At 35.7% G+C, this 17,126-nt stretch overlaps 1 protein-coding gene across 1 annotated transcript in view; it reads right to left on the reverse strand.

Annotated features, from left to right (window-relative positions):
* Positions 1–2,909: 2,909 nt before the first annotated feature.
* Positions 2,910–17,126, reverse strand: part of GBE1 (1,4-alpha-glucan branching enzyme 1) — a 169,176-nt gene continuing 154,959 nt past the window's right edge. The window contains exons 15-16 of the mRNA XM_059826351.1: positions 15,389–15,516; positions 2,910–4,903 (exon numbers count right to left, since the gene is read on the reverse strand). Coding sequence (XP_059682334.1) covers positions 4,847–4,903; positions 15,389–15,516 — 185 coding nt within the window. The 3' untranslated portion in view covers positions 2,910–4,846. The remainder of the gene's footprint in view (positions 4,904–15,388; positions 15,517–17,126) is intronic.

A 17,126-nucleotide genomic window follows, 5' to 3' on the forward strand; every position in this document is an offset into this window, starting at 1 on the left:
CTATTTTGTGATAAACCTCATACCCTGAGGAAAGACTGAATATTCAACATATTCAATTTACATCATCCTATCATAGACTGTCCTTGTTCTAGACATTTAAATTGTGATTTGTGAGGCACAGTCAGAAGAAACAAGCAAGTTTAGAGGGAGTTCCCCCCTAGCTTTTAACAATGCTGAAGATTATCTTGGAGTCAAATAGCATGGTTGATCAGTGCTGCACCAATTTTAATCCTCTCCTAATATTCTGAGGAATTATTGTCTTTGTCTTAACTTCAGAAGACAGTTCTCAGAACTATTCAGTGAAACACTTCCTCTTTTTTCAGAGTTCAGAATAGCTTTGTAAATATGCAAAAACATCAACTAAGCTGAGACCTATTACTTCAATGCCTACAAGTTCTTACATTTTCTCCTAATTCATTACAGGCTTTAATTTACCATGAATATCCAAGAGTTATTTATATTTACAGGCTACATATTGTACTTACAGGCATGAAAAATATAATTTGTCTCATTTAATGAGTTATCATTAGCTTTTGTTTTTAACCTTTCCATAGGCAGAATATTTTTAACATATTCCACTGAAGTTATTTTTACCCAACAATTTATATAATTCTTTTTAATAAGAGCAGTCATATGTCAGCCTATCACTATTACTGCTTATTTTCAGATAAAACAAAAATGAAAAAGCCTACATAAAGGAAACATTGCATGAAGAAAAAAGTATTTCTCCCTATAAATAAAGGCAAACATGACCAAAACTTTTGGATTTTCTTTTTTTTAAATGCTCACGAAACTTTCAGAAAGATACTATTTCTCTCCTCAAGAATTTGAATACAACTCTAAATAATCTGGAAATCTATTAAGAGAGTTAAAACATATGTTTGGCGTAAGAGACAGCTCTCCATTACAGCAAATGACTGACACCCTCAACCCCTTCAAAACACTTACACCATATACTATGAGGTGTGAAAACACACACATGTGCAGTCTTCCTTGGCAAAAAAGTTCCCATTAATTGTTAGGAAGATGCCATTTATAAGCTGATTTTTATGAAATTCAGATCCTAGTTAAGGTATGATGTATGAAAATATGTAAAATACTGCTCCACCTCTGTAGCAGTCCTCCAACAATGACAACACGCCCAGTTTGGAAACATTAGTCAATGAGGAAACTCTTAAATGCTTAATACTTAAATTCCTCAGAAACTTAAATAATGCAGCAGAAGAAAGACAGATCATAGACCTCAATATATCCAGAACAGAGTATCCACATTTATTTAAGTAAAAGGAAACAATTTCTGCTGTTCATTCAGTTAATCATCACCCTTCACCACTTTACTAGTAAAGTTATTTTTGAGCTCTGGGAAGGGAGACTTAAATAAACAGGAAGTTCTTTCTTTAATCATTAATGGGCAGTTAAGAACTTGGAGTAATGAAAAAAAAAATGGGGAAAATAAAACTTCAAGCTGCTTAAATCACCATTTGAAAGCAGAACTGTGACTGACAGATTAATACAGAAAAATATCACCTCGCATTATGTCCAAGTACCCTACAATTGCTTACCTAGTCTGGTATCTTACTGTTCATACAGCTGGTCTCCTGTTGTCAGAGGATTAGCTACACCACATTCCTGTCGTTCAGAGGACATGGTTAACAAACTCTTTACTAAAGTGAGTACAATGAGCAAGACAAATTTCATAGGAGAAAACAACCTGAAAGGTCAAACAATGTTTCCATTAAAAATCTGTTTTCCAGAAGTACTCGCCAAGCTGAAATAACCACTCCATTCTTCATCTTCAAAATAAGCCTCATGACAGTAAGGCTTTAATTGTGGGAGGAGGAGAAAACAGCAAGGAAATCAAAACTCACTGCCCATAGAATACACCAGTCTAGTGGATGCCTGCCTGTTACCAGAAGAATAACCTGGTCTGGAGAAGAACTTGAATTATTCAGCAGAAAGAACCATTCAGCACACAGTGTGCAAGATGGAGGGAAGGTCAGCCTGAATCTTTAGATAAACCAGCAGGTGAGGATGAACTTGAGTTCTCATTGACTGTTAAGAGAGACCATGAAGCAACAATTTCTGAGGCCAGAGCTACCAAGAATTACCAGTACTCTTTCAGGTAACAGGGAAGTATGTATTTCTAAGTGTAGAAATATAAACCCTTATCAGTCCTTCATACTAAGAGAGGTTATCTTTAAAGAGAGTTCTTCCACAATGTCTAAATCTCTGTGGAGACCTTTGTGCCCAGGGATACAGCACCATGGACCACTTAATTTACTTCTGTGACAGAGCTAAACTATCATATTTGACTGAAGAGTGCTGATTTGAGGCGCACCCAAGCAAAAAAGCTCTGGAGCTCATCTGCTTCTCAGAACATGCCTGAGGCTTCAACCAGTCATGGTGACAGGCAGCTACAAGCCTCAGTGCATAACGGTAAGGAAGGCCCCTGGTTGAAGTCTTGCAATCTGAGTGAGACACTAGACAGAAGGTGAAGTGGCAGTAGCTGAATTCCTCTTCATAATCCATCAGAATACAGAGAGCAGGAGGAAAAGATTGTCCTTCCATGGGTATCGCAAGGGAAAATTTTCCAGCCTCTCAAGGCAGGCAGGAGCACACCCACCATTAGTGTAGAGGTCGATTCCAAAAAAGCCCTAATTATTATGCTTCCCATATTTACATGCTCATCTTGCAAACCTTGTAGTCTGCTTTTATTAATCTATCACTACAGGAAAGAAAAATGTACGTAGGACAAGTATTCTACCAATCTCATAGACTTTCTGGCCAAGACGAGTTCCTGATTTCAAGATGGAGCAAAATCTAATAATCTCCTCCAGTGTTAAGACTACTGTACAATCCTTTTACAGTACAAGTAATGAAACCACATATGTATTTGTTTTATCGTCAGAGTTTATTTTGCATGTAATTTTACACAGTTTTATACTTCACATAATACATTTATTCCTTCTCTTGAAAAAAAGGTTTGACATAGACACTTGCCTTGCATTACATTTTGAAACCTGGAACTGTTGCCAGTAAAAAAACCAAGCCACCCTATAAAACATATTCGATCAATACAATGTAAATATAACTTGTATTAGAAGTTGCTCGTTATTTCACGACAAGGAAAACAATCTGGGGGAAAAAAAAAAGATAATCAGTTCCAGTTGCTAAAACGGTTCAGTGCATTTTCTTTAAAGTCTTAGTGTAATGGGAATGCTTTTATTAGCCCACTACCAAACAATGATCATACTGGTGTAGAGGAAAATGAAGCATGATCCTAAACAGCATTATGGTACTCAACTACAATATAAAATTCTCTGTCATACAGAACATTGCAGACTGGGGATGTTCATAAAGTTCTCTCAGTGTGACCTCTGCAAAAAAAGACTGTTTTCTATCATGCTCCATTATTCCATCATATCCCTCATTTTGCTTAAGTAAGCCGCAAATAAGCATTCCAAGAACTGTGAACAGATTTTCAGTGTTGGCACAACTATTCAGTAATTTACACAATGGTTCACACAGGAAACTGGGTAAAATTATGACTTGGAAATGGTCACGGGCATCTTCCTCTTTGGCTACTCTAAAAGTTAGAAAATTCAGATTTGTACAAAAGACATTAATTTCATAAATTCAAATATGTTTTTAAATAAATGGAACAAAACAAAGCCTGTCTCGTTAATTTGTTATTAATTTTCCAGAATATTCTGCAATACATTTTCAAATATACAAAATCTTGCTCTTTCCAAAAAAGTTGTAGCTCATGAAAGAACTCACTTGAATAATCTTAGCAGCACTCCAATAATGAACTACCTTGATTTTATCGAAAAAACACCTTAGTTTGATCACTGTATTTTGAGACTGCTTCTTCATGAGAAGCAATGTTTCAAAAGTTATAAAAGTGCAAGAACGTCATCATGTTCCAAGCTGAAAGACAGCTACTGGAAATAGTGAAATCAGTATTGCAAGGTCCTGACATTAGTGAAATAAATGCAATGGGAATAATAACATTTTAAGTACATCTTCTAGTGTGGTATCATTGCAGTAAGAATAAAACACTCTTCTCGCTGAACATTTTAGTCATCTAAATAAAATAGTTGTGTCATTTTTTTCAGTTGTAGCAAGGGAGATGCGCAGACTAAGTGATTTGACTGGGAGCAAATAAGCAACACACACAATAGCATCAGCAGGTCACCAGTCGATTGCCTGCTCATTTTGCTGTTCAGCATTTTTGTGCAATTTTAATTAAATAAAAGAATGGCGAAGTACAATACTCTCAGAGGACCTTCTCATCCATTTGGATAACATTTCTAATTCCATGTTGGACTTCATTGAAGAAGAGGAGCCTCAAATTAGGTCCCACAAACCGTTAAGGCTGCCTTTTAGCCAAAAACTTCTGTTCTATTTAAGCAAAATACTTACTTTTAGTAAGAAGCATTAATACATAATGAACATTTGAATACACTATCAAAAAAGAGGATTACAAGAAATTACCAACTTTGGAGGAGGATCACTCTTGTTACTCCTGGCAAAATTCTGTAAACAACAATTTAATTGAGAATACCTGCTGCTTTGCAATATCTTAAGTGTAATTTTGTACTACTAGAACTACAAACCCAACGTTTTACTTCCTGCTTCTTTTGTAAAGTTTCCTCAGAAGAGGTTCTAGCAAGTCAAGAGCTCTGCAATTATATGTGAATATTAATCTTACATTTTAAAGACGTAATATTACTATACTCAGTTTCAGAAAGCTTCCTTAGAGCTAGTTTTGTTATACTTAGTACTAGTACAGCGTATCAGCACTTCTTCTATGACTTGCTTCTTCGGTGATAGTTAGAGAACTTCATTTTGGGATGTCCATATTCTGAAGCACAATAGCCACTCTGCTTGGAATGTACACCTAGTAAAAATACGACAAGAACAAGAACAGCTGAAAAAACATCAACCCCACAGAATACAATTTCTAAATAACAGTATGTGAAAAACAAACACGTGAAGTATTTTAACTGTTAAAAATTTGTCATTTGTGCAATGTTGTTGGTCATATTAATCACATTTAAAGAGTGATTATGGACTGCTTAGTCCCCAGCACTTGAATTACACAAGATAACCTAGAAGTTTAAAAGACACTTCATTGCAATCTGTCCTCCCCTCTCTTTTTTCAAAATCTTACCTTGATATATTTGAAAGCAGCTACCAGGAGAGGGCCTCATATGACTTAACAATGACCAGTTTCAAAAACCTGAGGACATCTAGGTCAATAGACTGTACAATGATAAATGACAAAGTTTCACAACACTACTTCTGTGAATTAAAGTTGCCCCAAAGTCTACGATGTCATTTCATACAGGTAAATAACAGCAATATGACACAGCAATGTATTCTTCTCACTCTTGGCATCTATGGAGTTTCAGTATCTGAGCAATAAAATTCACTCTCAAAACTAGATAGATTAAAAAATTAACCATTAAGTTATTGCATTTTTCTTACCCTTTTTTCCTGATTACCATGAAAAAAACCAAACATGTATAATCAAAAGACTCCTCATAGATCACAAAAGAACTTGTGGCGATATATTTTACATGACATTCCTTCCAAGCAGAGTAGAGTCACAATCTGAAAACAAGACCGATATGTACTACCTACCAATTACCTTGATATATGGTACTCCATCAATTGTCAAGTGTATGAATGTGTTGGCTGAACAAGTCAATAAAAATGCAATTGTAAAAGGTAACACAAGATTGAAGATTATCGGCTTCATTCTGACAACATCCTCTTTTAGACTATCCTTCATCCCTGTGCAATGTCTAATATTCTGCAATTTCAACTATGTTATCTGCTAACTAGAGCCTGATGGCATGAAAGGCTTTCACAGTTTTCAAAACAGAATAAGGCAAGAAAGCAAAAAGCTTTAGGAAAAGGAGAAAAAGGAAAAGAACTGATCTTCATTGAATCAGAGCTATGTCCAATGCTTTTGAAAGGCAGCAAACATAACTATTTCCCTTAAGGTTTTGGTGATAAATAGCTTCTACAAATCTGTGCAGGAGAGGAAATACTTAATGAAGTCAACTAGCTCAGAACATATGAAGGAGAGACTTTAAAATTGTATATTGAGAAATTCAGTGCTCTGGGTTTGTATGATGAAGTGAGAAGGAACAAATAGAAATACTTTTTCTAAGAAAGAATGTGTAAAAAGTTACTTCAGTTAAGGGAACAAAAATTAAAGTTAATGCGGACACAGCAATTATCAATTATATTCTGGTCAATAATATGTCAGATCCTAGTAGGAGTAAATTAGCCCAGTCCCTTTAAAGTCAATCTACATCAGCTGAGAATCTGAGAGCAGTGTGGAAGCAACCCACTCCTACCACTTCATTGGCAATCAGAATTTTAAAACTGGTTTTAAGCACAACTTCAGAACTTGTACAAATGATTGTATTTAGACTGATGACAGACAGATATGTTTTCTGTTTGCTATGAAGAGATGCAACTGCCAGCTTAATATTTTAGTCACATTTTTCCTTCTTACCTGGGCAAATTAAAAATGTGTTTTAATGTTTTTTGTCTTGGTGGGCTTCTTGCTACATCATAGAAGAGCCACATACGGCATTATCTCCTAATCTCATCAACTTACTTCATTGGTCAGTGTAACCACCCCTAAGGCTTAAACAAAACTGCAAGAAGCAACAAAACAATTAGGGCATGAACAATGAATAAATGTTAATTATTGATTAAATATATTAATAGTTATTAAATATTATTATTAATTATTCACTCCACTGCTGTACAATTTTTTTAAAAGGAAAAATATTACACAAGTATTAGATAATTCTTGTTAAAATTGCATCAGGATTATTCCTTCCCCCCAGCCCAACAGTATTTCCAGAAATACTACAGTGTATATGCTCTGGCTTTATTATTTGTTTAAACAGACAGAACCCAGAACATTTGTGTGAGGGAGATGGGGGTTAAACCATGACCAATGAGGTTGGAAAGATTGCTTGTCTTTTCTGAGGTAAGGTGAAATCTGGAAGATTATCTGCCCAGGATCCCAGCAGGGTTTTCAGCCTTCTCAGGCCAGATTTCTCACCTCTGCTCCTTCCTCTTCTGACACCCTGAATCCCAGAACTTCCCTCAGCCTTTCTATTCCAGTATTATTCCTTTTCCTTCAGCACCTCTCACTTGAACTACCACTTTTGTAGTAACATATCCCCATTAAATTTATTTTCTCTATCCTTTTCCTGAGTGTACTGAGGTATCCTGGGTAGACTGTGCTCCAGCCATATGGTACAATTTGCCACCAAGCTGCATGATTAAAAAAAGTCAGGAATCCATTACTAACAGGATAAGTTGAAATGCAAGCATCTTATTGTATATGTTTGAGTCCAGTCACTTTCGAATATATAAAAATATGGATAATCCTTAGCTAAAAGCTAATTAATTAGTAACATTAGGTCTATTTTAATTGATATCTCTATCTGATTTAGATTAAGAACTCTGCTTGCATATAATATTTTAATCCATTGTTCTGATTTGTATCAAAACACATACATACAGTACTTAATATTATAGAAATAAATGCACAATAGCATACAATAAAAGCCTGACATCCCCAGAGACTGAAGCAACCATGCTTCTATCGTATTACTCAGTTCTGTCTTACTTAAGGCAACCACAGTTCTTTTTGCATTTCTTACATAAAGTACCATCAATTTCCGTGCCCCCCCCCCCCCCTCCTTTTTCTGTCTTTAAGTTATTTAGGTCCAAATTACAATGAAGAATTTTAAAGAGAATTCCAACACACTGAAATGCATTAATGAAGATATCTGTTCTGACACGTTACGATATGTGCCTGTGACAAACTCCATTCCATTCAACCTAGTATCCAGCGTAACCCCGGTCCTTTTCAGTCAGGCTGCTACTCAGCAAGTTGGTTTCTAATCTTTACTGATGCATGGGATTCCTTTGCAGAATTTTTCTTCATTAGTTTTTCTGAAGTTTCTGTTGGCTAAATCCTTAAATTTATCAAGATGCATTTGGATTGGACTTCTAACATTCAATTTATCAACCATTCACTCTTAATTCAGTGTCATCTCCAAATCTGCTGAGGGTACGCTCTGTCTCATCATTTCAGCCACTGCTGAAGACTCCAAACAGTATCAGCCCCAGGAGCAATTCCTAGGACACTCTCCTTGATACCAGTCGACAGCTGGACACTGAGCCTCCGATTACTAAAACTGCAGCAGCCCAGCCAGTTTTTAACCCACCTAACAATCTTCTTATCCAGCCCATATTTCCTCAGCTCCTAGGTAAGAATGATGTAGAAGACAAAGCTGAAAGTCTTACTGCATTGATTGATTGTAGCAACCTCATGCACACAGCTAGAGTAATTTCATCACAGAAAACAATCAGGTTGATCATGCATGTTTTGCCTTACCTAAATCTGGGTTGGCTTTCTGATTTACCTGTCTCATATACCCCACTTGCTTAGATAAGGATTCTAAGAGGAGGTGGTCCTTAATTTCTCAAGGGACTGAGGGGAGAGGCTGACTGGCCTACAGAACCCTCAGCCTTCCTTTTTGTTTTTACTACAGCCTTTATTCAGTTGTCAGAAATTTCCCCCTGACCACCATGATTTTTCACAGATGAAAGTCAGCAGCCTTGCAAACCCATCGCTGAAATCTTTCCAAACTTCTGGGCGTATCCCATTTATATATAGCATGTCCCTAAGCTATTGCACTACTACTTTCTTTTCAGTAGTGTACTGGCACACAAAAGGGTCTGAGAGAAGGCTTTGCCCTTTGGAGTCCAAGGTAAAAAAAAAAGGCATTGAATACTCCTATACTGTCCATAGTGCCCATCACAGGTTTGACTCCTCCCTTTGTCAAGAGACTTGCATTTTTTTCTTAAGCTGCTTTTCCTATTAGTATGCTTGTAGAATCACCTTCTTGACACTCTTCATTATCTCTAGCTAGTTTTTATGTGTATAGTACATGGCCTGAGATAGATAAGTATAGTAAAAGTATATAGAGGTGTCCTGATTAAAACTATCATAGGAAACCTAGGTATTCATCAGTAAAGGACATTATCAGAGATATGCAATTTTTGATGTTTTTCTTTACCCTAGAAGGGTTCTCAGAAGTTTACTCTTGTCTTCTCTTTTCCTTTTCATAAACTGTTACTGAATTCTATACTTCCAGTTACCAGCTTCAGTTTTATTGATCTCTGCTCTTCCAACCTGCTTCTTTCTGATAAGAAGTTTTATCCCATTCATGTCTCCTTCACCATTTCACGAGGATCACTTGATGAGCATTGACAGAAGTGAAAACCCAAAGTACCGAATACTAAATTCATAGCTCACCAATGTCTTGACTATCATTCAATCAAATCATCCTCTGAATCTCTCTTCTGTTTCAAGCTTTCTCTGTTCATCTTAAACACCCTTCCCAGCTCTTTCCTCCCCACCAGGCTCATCCATGTTTGAAAGGGCCTCAGGAGGCCCAAACTCCCTGCTGAAAGCAGTGTCAGCTATGATGTCAGACCAGGTTACTCAGGGCTTTAGATATCTCAATGAATTGGCCCTCTGCTTTCTACACCAATTGCTTACTTATTACCTCAGGTCCTCTAAGGTGTCACACAAACTCCACTATTTTAGGAAAACATTAAGACATCTAAAACCACACATAGGAAGGCTTATGAGGCCTTTTCTGATGGGGGAGTGGAATATGGGGAAGGTAGAACATCAGATCTATTTGGGACAGAGTTAGGATGACTTAGCTGAAATGTAAGTTTTTGACAAAGTTAACATTCATACATTTAGTCATCAAGCTATCATTGAGAGTCTTTTTATTCTCGATGGAGTATTCAGCAAGAATGAAGTGGAGTAATTGTGGTTGACTTCACAAGCAGGTGTGCTAACAGAGAGGATGATGGAGGATAGGAATGTTGTTTATGAGTCAAATACGTACAAAATTGTTTTCTATTATCACCTCTGACCTTTTGATACTGCATGTCCATTTAAGCTATGAGGCAGTTACACTGTCTGAGACTAGGCAAATCCCACACAGATCAAGGCTCCTGGAACTCAAATAGTATAGCCACTCTAATACAGAGACAAAAACCCATTTATTACAATCAACCTGTTTTCCACCAACATACGTGGTGTTCTATCAAGATCACAGTCCACTCATGTAGGCTATCTCACCAACAGGGAAAAAACAACTGGTACTACTACTACTTGGCAGTAACATAAGATGCTTTTCAGCCATACAAATGCTTACTCCTTATACTTTTTTTCTGTAAATATCCAGATAATGTCAAGAAAAGAGAGATTAGAAAAGCTAAGAAGAACACAGGAATACCAAGTACAGGAAGCACTTGTGGACAACAGCAGCTATAAGCAGAAATCTCACCTTTCTTATATTGGGGGAGGACTACAATACACAGCAATCTCCAAATGTATCTAAAAACCCAGAAGCAAGAAGTTCTGCAAATGACAACTGCTACTTTCAGATCTGTCAGACTAGAGTCAGTACCAGGTGCAAGCACAACTGAAATTGGCTGGAACTGCGAAGAACTACTCTTCATCCCACTTTCAGGGTTGGAAAACACTAAGCCCTAAAAATCTTTTCAAGGTCATTTTGCAACAGATGGGAGAATTACTAGAACTCAGAGCTAGATCAGGCACTGCAGAAAAATATTTCATAGTGCATATTGCAGCTGGTAGATGCAGAAGGCAATGTCACAAGAGTCTGTGCCAGCATTATCCCAAACTTCTAATTAAAATGAGGGCTTTAGACAATCTCATGTCCCTGTATCACTACTAATTGTCAGACACTGACACTATTCTGAGAATATAATTAACCATCAATGAATAAAATACATGATAGCTTTTGCTTTCTGACTATAATTTGTTATACAAAACCTCAGACATTTCAGTTTTCATTTTGTTAGATATTGCGTATGACAAAGAAGGTATGCTTAAAATAATGTGAAGTTCTGCCTTCCAATTTGTTTTTCAATTTACAGCTGTACAGCATGAATATGCAGAACATAATTTCTCAGACTGTCTTGCTTCATTTATGCAAAAGAAGTCCATATACTGCACAGGCTGTATCTCAAAATTTCTCTTCTATTATCTTCTGCACTCTTTCTTCAGGTTAAGAGAGAGTACTTGAAAAAGACAGCAAAAACCCCTGGCAAACACGAACAAGTAGATTAAAAAATAAGATAGGATGAAAGAAAATGACAAACAGAATAACTTTTGAATCATTACACTTGCTTGTGGTTTTAGGCAGTCAAATGATCAATGAATATGAGAAAATGAATTTAAGTATTAATCATCAAGAAGTAAAAATACCAAAAGACCTTGCTGGTATTAAAATCTCACTGATTCCCCTAGTTAAAACAGTCAATCTTCTAACTACAAACATTCTTTCATATAATCTGTATATCTGTGCATATCAGGGGAGAAAACAGTTAAAGACTATATCAGTCCCTTAAAATTCAATACATAAATCCTTACCATGAAAGTTATTCAAATGAGTATTTTCAAAGCTAAGGTCACTAAAAGCTTTTAGATCATTTCAGTCTATATGAGTATTTTAATTTGTCAATAGACTCAAGGAAGCAGGAAGTTGCACTTTGACATAGAATAGTATACATTAAGGTCAAGGTTAAAAATCCAACCCAGCAATAAGGATATTTTAAAAAGAAACTATATAATTTCATTTTCATTTAATGTGAAAAGATTATATCAGTGGATGCCAAAAATATAGAATCAGAAAAATCGGTATTGGGGGCAGGGGGAAAGGAATACTTTGCCATCTATTTATTTTTTAACTAATTGGAAAGAACTACAGAAAAAGGAAATCTACAAAAGCTGAAATCTGTTAAACAATTACATTTCTCAATAAACTGCACACTACTTTGCCAATGACACAATATACTCTACAATATTCCATTTAGCCTGCTTATTACTTAGTCCTGTTGGTGCACGAAGTATCAGAGTATAAACACCACTGTTTTCATATAAATCCTAACTTTTGGTGTGGTACAAATATATCAAAGTTACTAGGACACACTGATATCTAGTTCCATTTTACAGTAAAATTCAGTCAAGTCAGATGTCTTAGAAAAAGACTGACAAAACATTTTGAATGATGAGTATTAAAAATGGTTCTTCTTCCCCCCCATCCCCCCAAATCTAAGTTTCACATCCAACTACAACCACCAAGATATCAACAAATGAGTTCGTACATAAAGCGGCACTAGGGTCCGACAGGAGTTGAAATGTGTGTGCAGCACTTAATTTACATCTTGTAAAGAGATAAGACATAAGCAAAACTAAAAGTTTATAGAAGCATTGAAAAAGCATACAACTTTTATAAAACGTACCTCAGAAAAGACTATTAGGAGAATACCACAGTGGAGCCATAAACAGAAATAAAACTGTGGTAAAAAGAGTCTATTTTTACAATGACAAAGTAGTTAACAGCTTGTTATTAGAAAGTTTGATTACGTGGAAAGTTATGTACATTTCATATATTTGTTAACAATCCAGAACAGAGCAAGCAGTGAAATGGAAAAATTAGATTATAGTAATTATTTAAATCAGTCATACTACAAAGGACATTTTTTGTGCATTTTTCTATGGAGTTTTCAAGGCGTGTCTGATGATTTTTAAATCTGGCCCTCTACAGCATTACTAAACAAACCTGAATCATCATCTGTTCATCAACAAAATTCTAAAGTGAAATGCCTAGCAGTGCTTACAAAGCTTCCTCTTCATCCAGGGTTCTTTGCTCCAGGAATTTCATATCTCCCTTCTCATTTTGCAATGTCACTTTGAATATTTCTTTTATTAGGTGATGTTTCTAGAATGAATCATGTCACATCTAATCTTCTATTTTTGTAACACATTTGTGTGCTATTTAAGCTTGACTTGAGCAGCAGAATTATTGCATGTGATTTCATTTTGTCATAGCCCTCTGGGCATGTTTTGCTGACAGTGTTTACTTACACACCGTAAGGGAGGTGCATCTGTCATTAAAAAAAATATTTCTTTGAAGTTTGTGGTGGAGGAGGAACTAAAATTTTTGAAACAAGAAACTTAAGTCTCATACATTATGTAAAGAGAATAAGATAATCGTTAAACAGCAGGAAAAGAACCGTTATGAGTTTATTGGGGTGGTATCATGCGTTTTTTGAAAAGAAATTTGAGGGGAAGAGTTCTACTTGGATTTTAGAAACTGCAACTAAGACTAACACAACTCCCAAGGATGACTGGTTACCCAAGAACTAGGATGTAAATTGCTGTTTAAAATACAACATTGCTGTTTTGTGGTAAAATAGCAGCTGGAGGTATTTACTGTAACTTTTGTTCTTTCTTACTTGGAGTTCTATCTTGCCGAATTTAGTCAGGTTTTCCAGATTTTTTTCCCCCCAATCACTTCTACTTGGTGTCCTTTTACTAGCATTTTACCTCTATGTGGTGCTTGTGGCTTCTTCTGGGGTGTTGGCTGAAGGTGGTCTGTGAATTGGATTGCTGAAGGACATAAAAGAAAATTGACTTGACCCACACTGCTGGGTTTCTTTCTGACCCAGAAGTGCCATTGCCATGCCACGGTTTATGTTGCAAAAGTGCATTTGCTGCTTTGCTTGTCACATGCCTTATCTTCCACATGCTCCTAGGAAATTGCATCTTCACATTTTGTCGCTTTTTTTTTTTCTATCTTGAATGACTTGCACTCACCATCTAAGAGTCTAGATGTGAAATATACATTCCATATTACAATTAATTGGTTTGCAAACGTTAAGTTAGCGGTAGATAATTAAGATGCTCTCCAATCACCAAAGCAAGGTATTTGAATTGGATACAAGAAGCAAGAATTCTGGGAGCATTAATTTGCTACATAACCTTCAGGAATGAAATCTTAGAGCCTTAGTTTCTTTGTGTGCAAACGAGCATAGATACTTACCCACACTATGAGGGCATTGTTACATACAGATACTTAAAAAAATAAATAATCTTCCCAAGAGGCTTTACACCAAGCATGATGAAAGCACAGGAATTTTCATGTAATGAAACTATTTTAAAACAAGCAAACGAGGGAAATGTCAATACCCTGAATACAATGAAATTGAGTGAGAGATTAAAAGTGACAATAATTCTCACGAGTTTAGATCTCACGAGAGATGTTAAGATCTTCCACAAGGAACGTGTGGATGAGGCGTTGTGGGACATGGTTTAATGGGCATGGTGGTGTTAGTTGATGGTTGGACTTGGTGATCTTACAGGTCTTTTCCAACCTTAGTGATTCTGTGATGTGACACTAGAAATTGATGTCTCCATTCTGTCATGGAAGAGGAGTAGCCCACACAAATCAGTGCAGATACTCCATTTTTGTAGCCTGTTAAGATTACAAGTGTAACTTATTTACAGGTGTTTATGTGTATAAATATACCTATGCATAGAGATACAGACCCCTTCACACATGTATATGTTTTAGATATGAAAATCTAGTCAGCAATATAAGCGTTGTCAGAACTTTTTCAGTGAACTCTGCCTTAATGCAGATATACATATGTGAATACATATACAAAGAATGGTAAATAAGTGTATATATGTATACATATACAAAGAATGGGAAAAAAGACATTTTTGAATTGTTAATTGTGGTAAGTGATTATGATTTCAAGGGTAATTAAGAAAGGTAGAGTTTTTATTAGTCACGATCTCAGCTAACAGAAATTGTACACAAGGATACGCCTCCCACTTCATCTGAAGTAATTTGTGGGAAAGTCTTTATCCATTATTTGTATCACTTTAGGACTGGAAATTCTTGATGTGAACAGAGAAGATCTATTCCATTTTGCAAAGTTTTTCTGTAAACTGAGGAGGGGAAAGCCATTTGGCAAACACATGATTTGGCCTAATTTGTGTTTGTGGAGTTAAGAAAATGATTTTAAGAAAGCAACGCAAGATTCAGTTTCTACAGAGCTTTAAAATCACAAAGCAAGCATGAAGGTGGAGCTTGTCATACACAAAAATAAAGCAAATGGTGATATTAAAAATGACAATTCAAAAGCACATTAGAAGGTTTTCATGCATGTTGGCAAGGAACATTGTGTGCCAGACACTGCAAGAGTGCATGCAAATTTAAATGTAATGTCAAGAAAGAAAAATCAGTTAACATAAGTCATAATCAAATTATAACTTTGTCATCTCCACTGTATTCATACAAAGGTTAATTTCAGAAAATTAAGAAAAAAAACCACCTCCCCCCAAAATACTCCTAGAATAGACTCCATATTTGTCCAAAGAATTTTAAAAGTTATTCAGATAAAAGTAGAATAAAAAAAAAATAAAAACCTTACTTACCATAAGTGAATTAGGTCGATAATTGTGAGGATATTCTTCAGAGAAGTACTCCGTACTGTGGTCCAGCCTTTGATGCCCTCCATATTCTGCAGCATCAGAATCCAGAAGCATTTTATACTTAAAAACAACTATTAAGGAACTATGCCAAATTACTGTTAAATGGGAAATAAATGAAAGCAGAAAATCTGAAAGAACTCCTGCAACATAATTCATGCTAATATATACAATATAAAAGAAAAAAAACACCAAAACTCCCCCCGAGAAAACTTGGAGTAGGAAAATATGCAGAACATATATAAGCTGTATTATATTGTCTTGAAAATTTCATCTTGGAATAGTGACTGCTAGTAAATAAAGTACCTTCCAGTCTCTTCTGGAATCTTCCATGAATGATAAGTTTACGGTGTTATAGTAGCTATGCATACCACTTTATGAGATGGACTAGACTAAAAATGCACCACTAAATAAAATGAGTGGATCTGAATTGCATTTAAGAAGTTACATAATTGTGACCATCAAAATCACAGTTGGTGTTTAGCAATATTTTGCAGTCTGTCAGAATATGATCAAATGTTAATGAAAAAAGCATATCATTTTACAGAACAACCTCCCCCCCAGCTTTGAGAGTTTTTCAGAAAAGAGTTTGAATTATCATAGCAGAGGAACAAAAGAAAGATTGTATTTAATAGACGACCTTTTAAGACACAAACATTCTGACTGCAGTTGTTAAAATGGTGTGAGTTATTTAACAAAGTGTAACAATGTGTTGGAATATCTGTACAGATACTTAAAAGGATTCAAATGGATTTAGCAAAAAATAAAAGATAAAATAATGTCGTAAGAAGAAAATCAGAAAATGTAAGGAAATAAATGGGTAAATAAGGAGCTAACACATTCAAAAGTCAACTTCTTATTTGCGACAATAACAAATAAAATGTTTTAATTTTATGATTATTTCAGTACCTTTGAATTTCTTGTTTTGACATAATTAAAACATCCTTTTCCCTTCTTAAGTTACAACAGAAAGCCTCAATCTCCACTCCCCACCACCCAAAACATACAGAAAAGGAAAAAAACAGTGCTCTATAATCCAAAATCTGCTTCCTTAATTTCAAGGCATGGAAGAATCTTATTTTGCTAGAGCTTGTATTTAATAAGATAAGGGAACAGTGAAGCAACAGTCTTTCAGTCAGTGGCTCTTTAACTGCTCATGGGCTTCTGTGTTTGCTCAACCTTTTGAAAACAGACCTGCTAAAAAAAAAAAATCTAAGGATTTTGATATTAACAGAATTGGTTTTATTGAAGTCTTTTTACACTACGCTATTTCTATCAGATGAATTTAGGAAATTTCCCATCAGCCACAGTGTTACTGATTTAAATCTCTAGCAACAAGAAAGACTGTTTGAAGCATGACATAACACAAAAGAAGCCTCAACTAAAAGTAACTGCAAATTTACTCTGAGATATTTCAGTTTGGAAGACTGCACAGGTCTTTGTGACAGAAGGTAAGAAAGAAGAAAAACAGATGCACAAGAGGAAAAAAGCAAAGCTGTCAATTAGCTACCAAATCACTAATGCCAAATAATCCCTTCCCCACAAGTATTTGTGGCAAAACGAGAGAAAGGAACTGCCAAGTTAATTGTTGATTTCTAGAGGACAGGTGCCCAAAGAGAGAAATGGCAGATCACCATATTCTCTGGCAAAATCTTTGTGTTTGCTACCTTTTTTCTTTAAAAAA

The sequence above is a fragment of the Gavia stellata genome, chromosome 1 (assembly GCF_030936135.1).
Source record: "Gavia stellata isolate bGavSte3 chromosome 1, bGavSte3.hap2, whole genome shotgun sequence".
Lineage (NCBI taxonomy): Eukaryota > Metazoa > Chordata > Aves > Gaviiformes > Gaviidae > Gavia > Gavia stellata.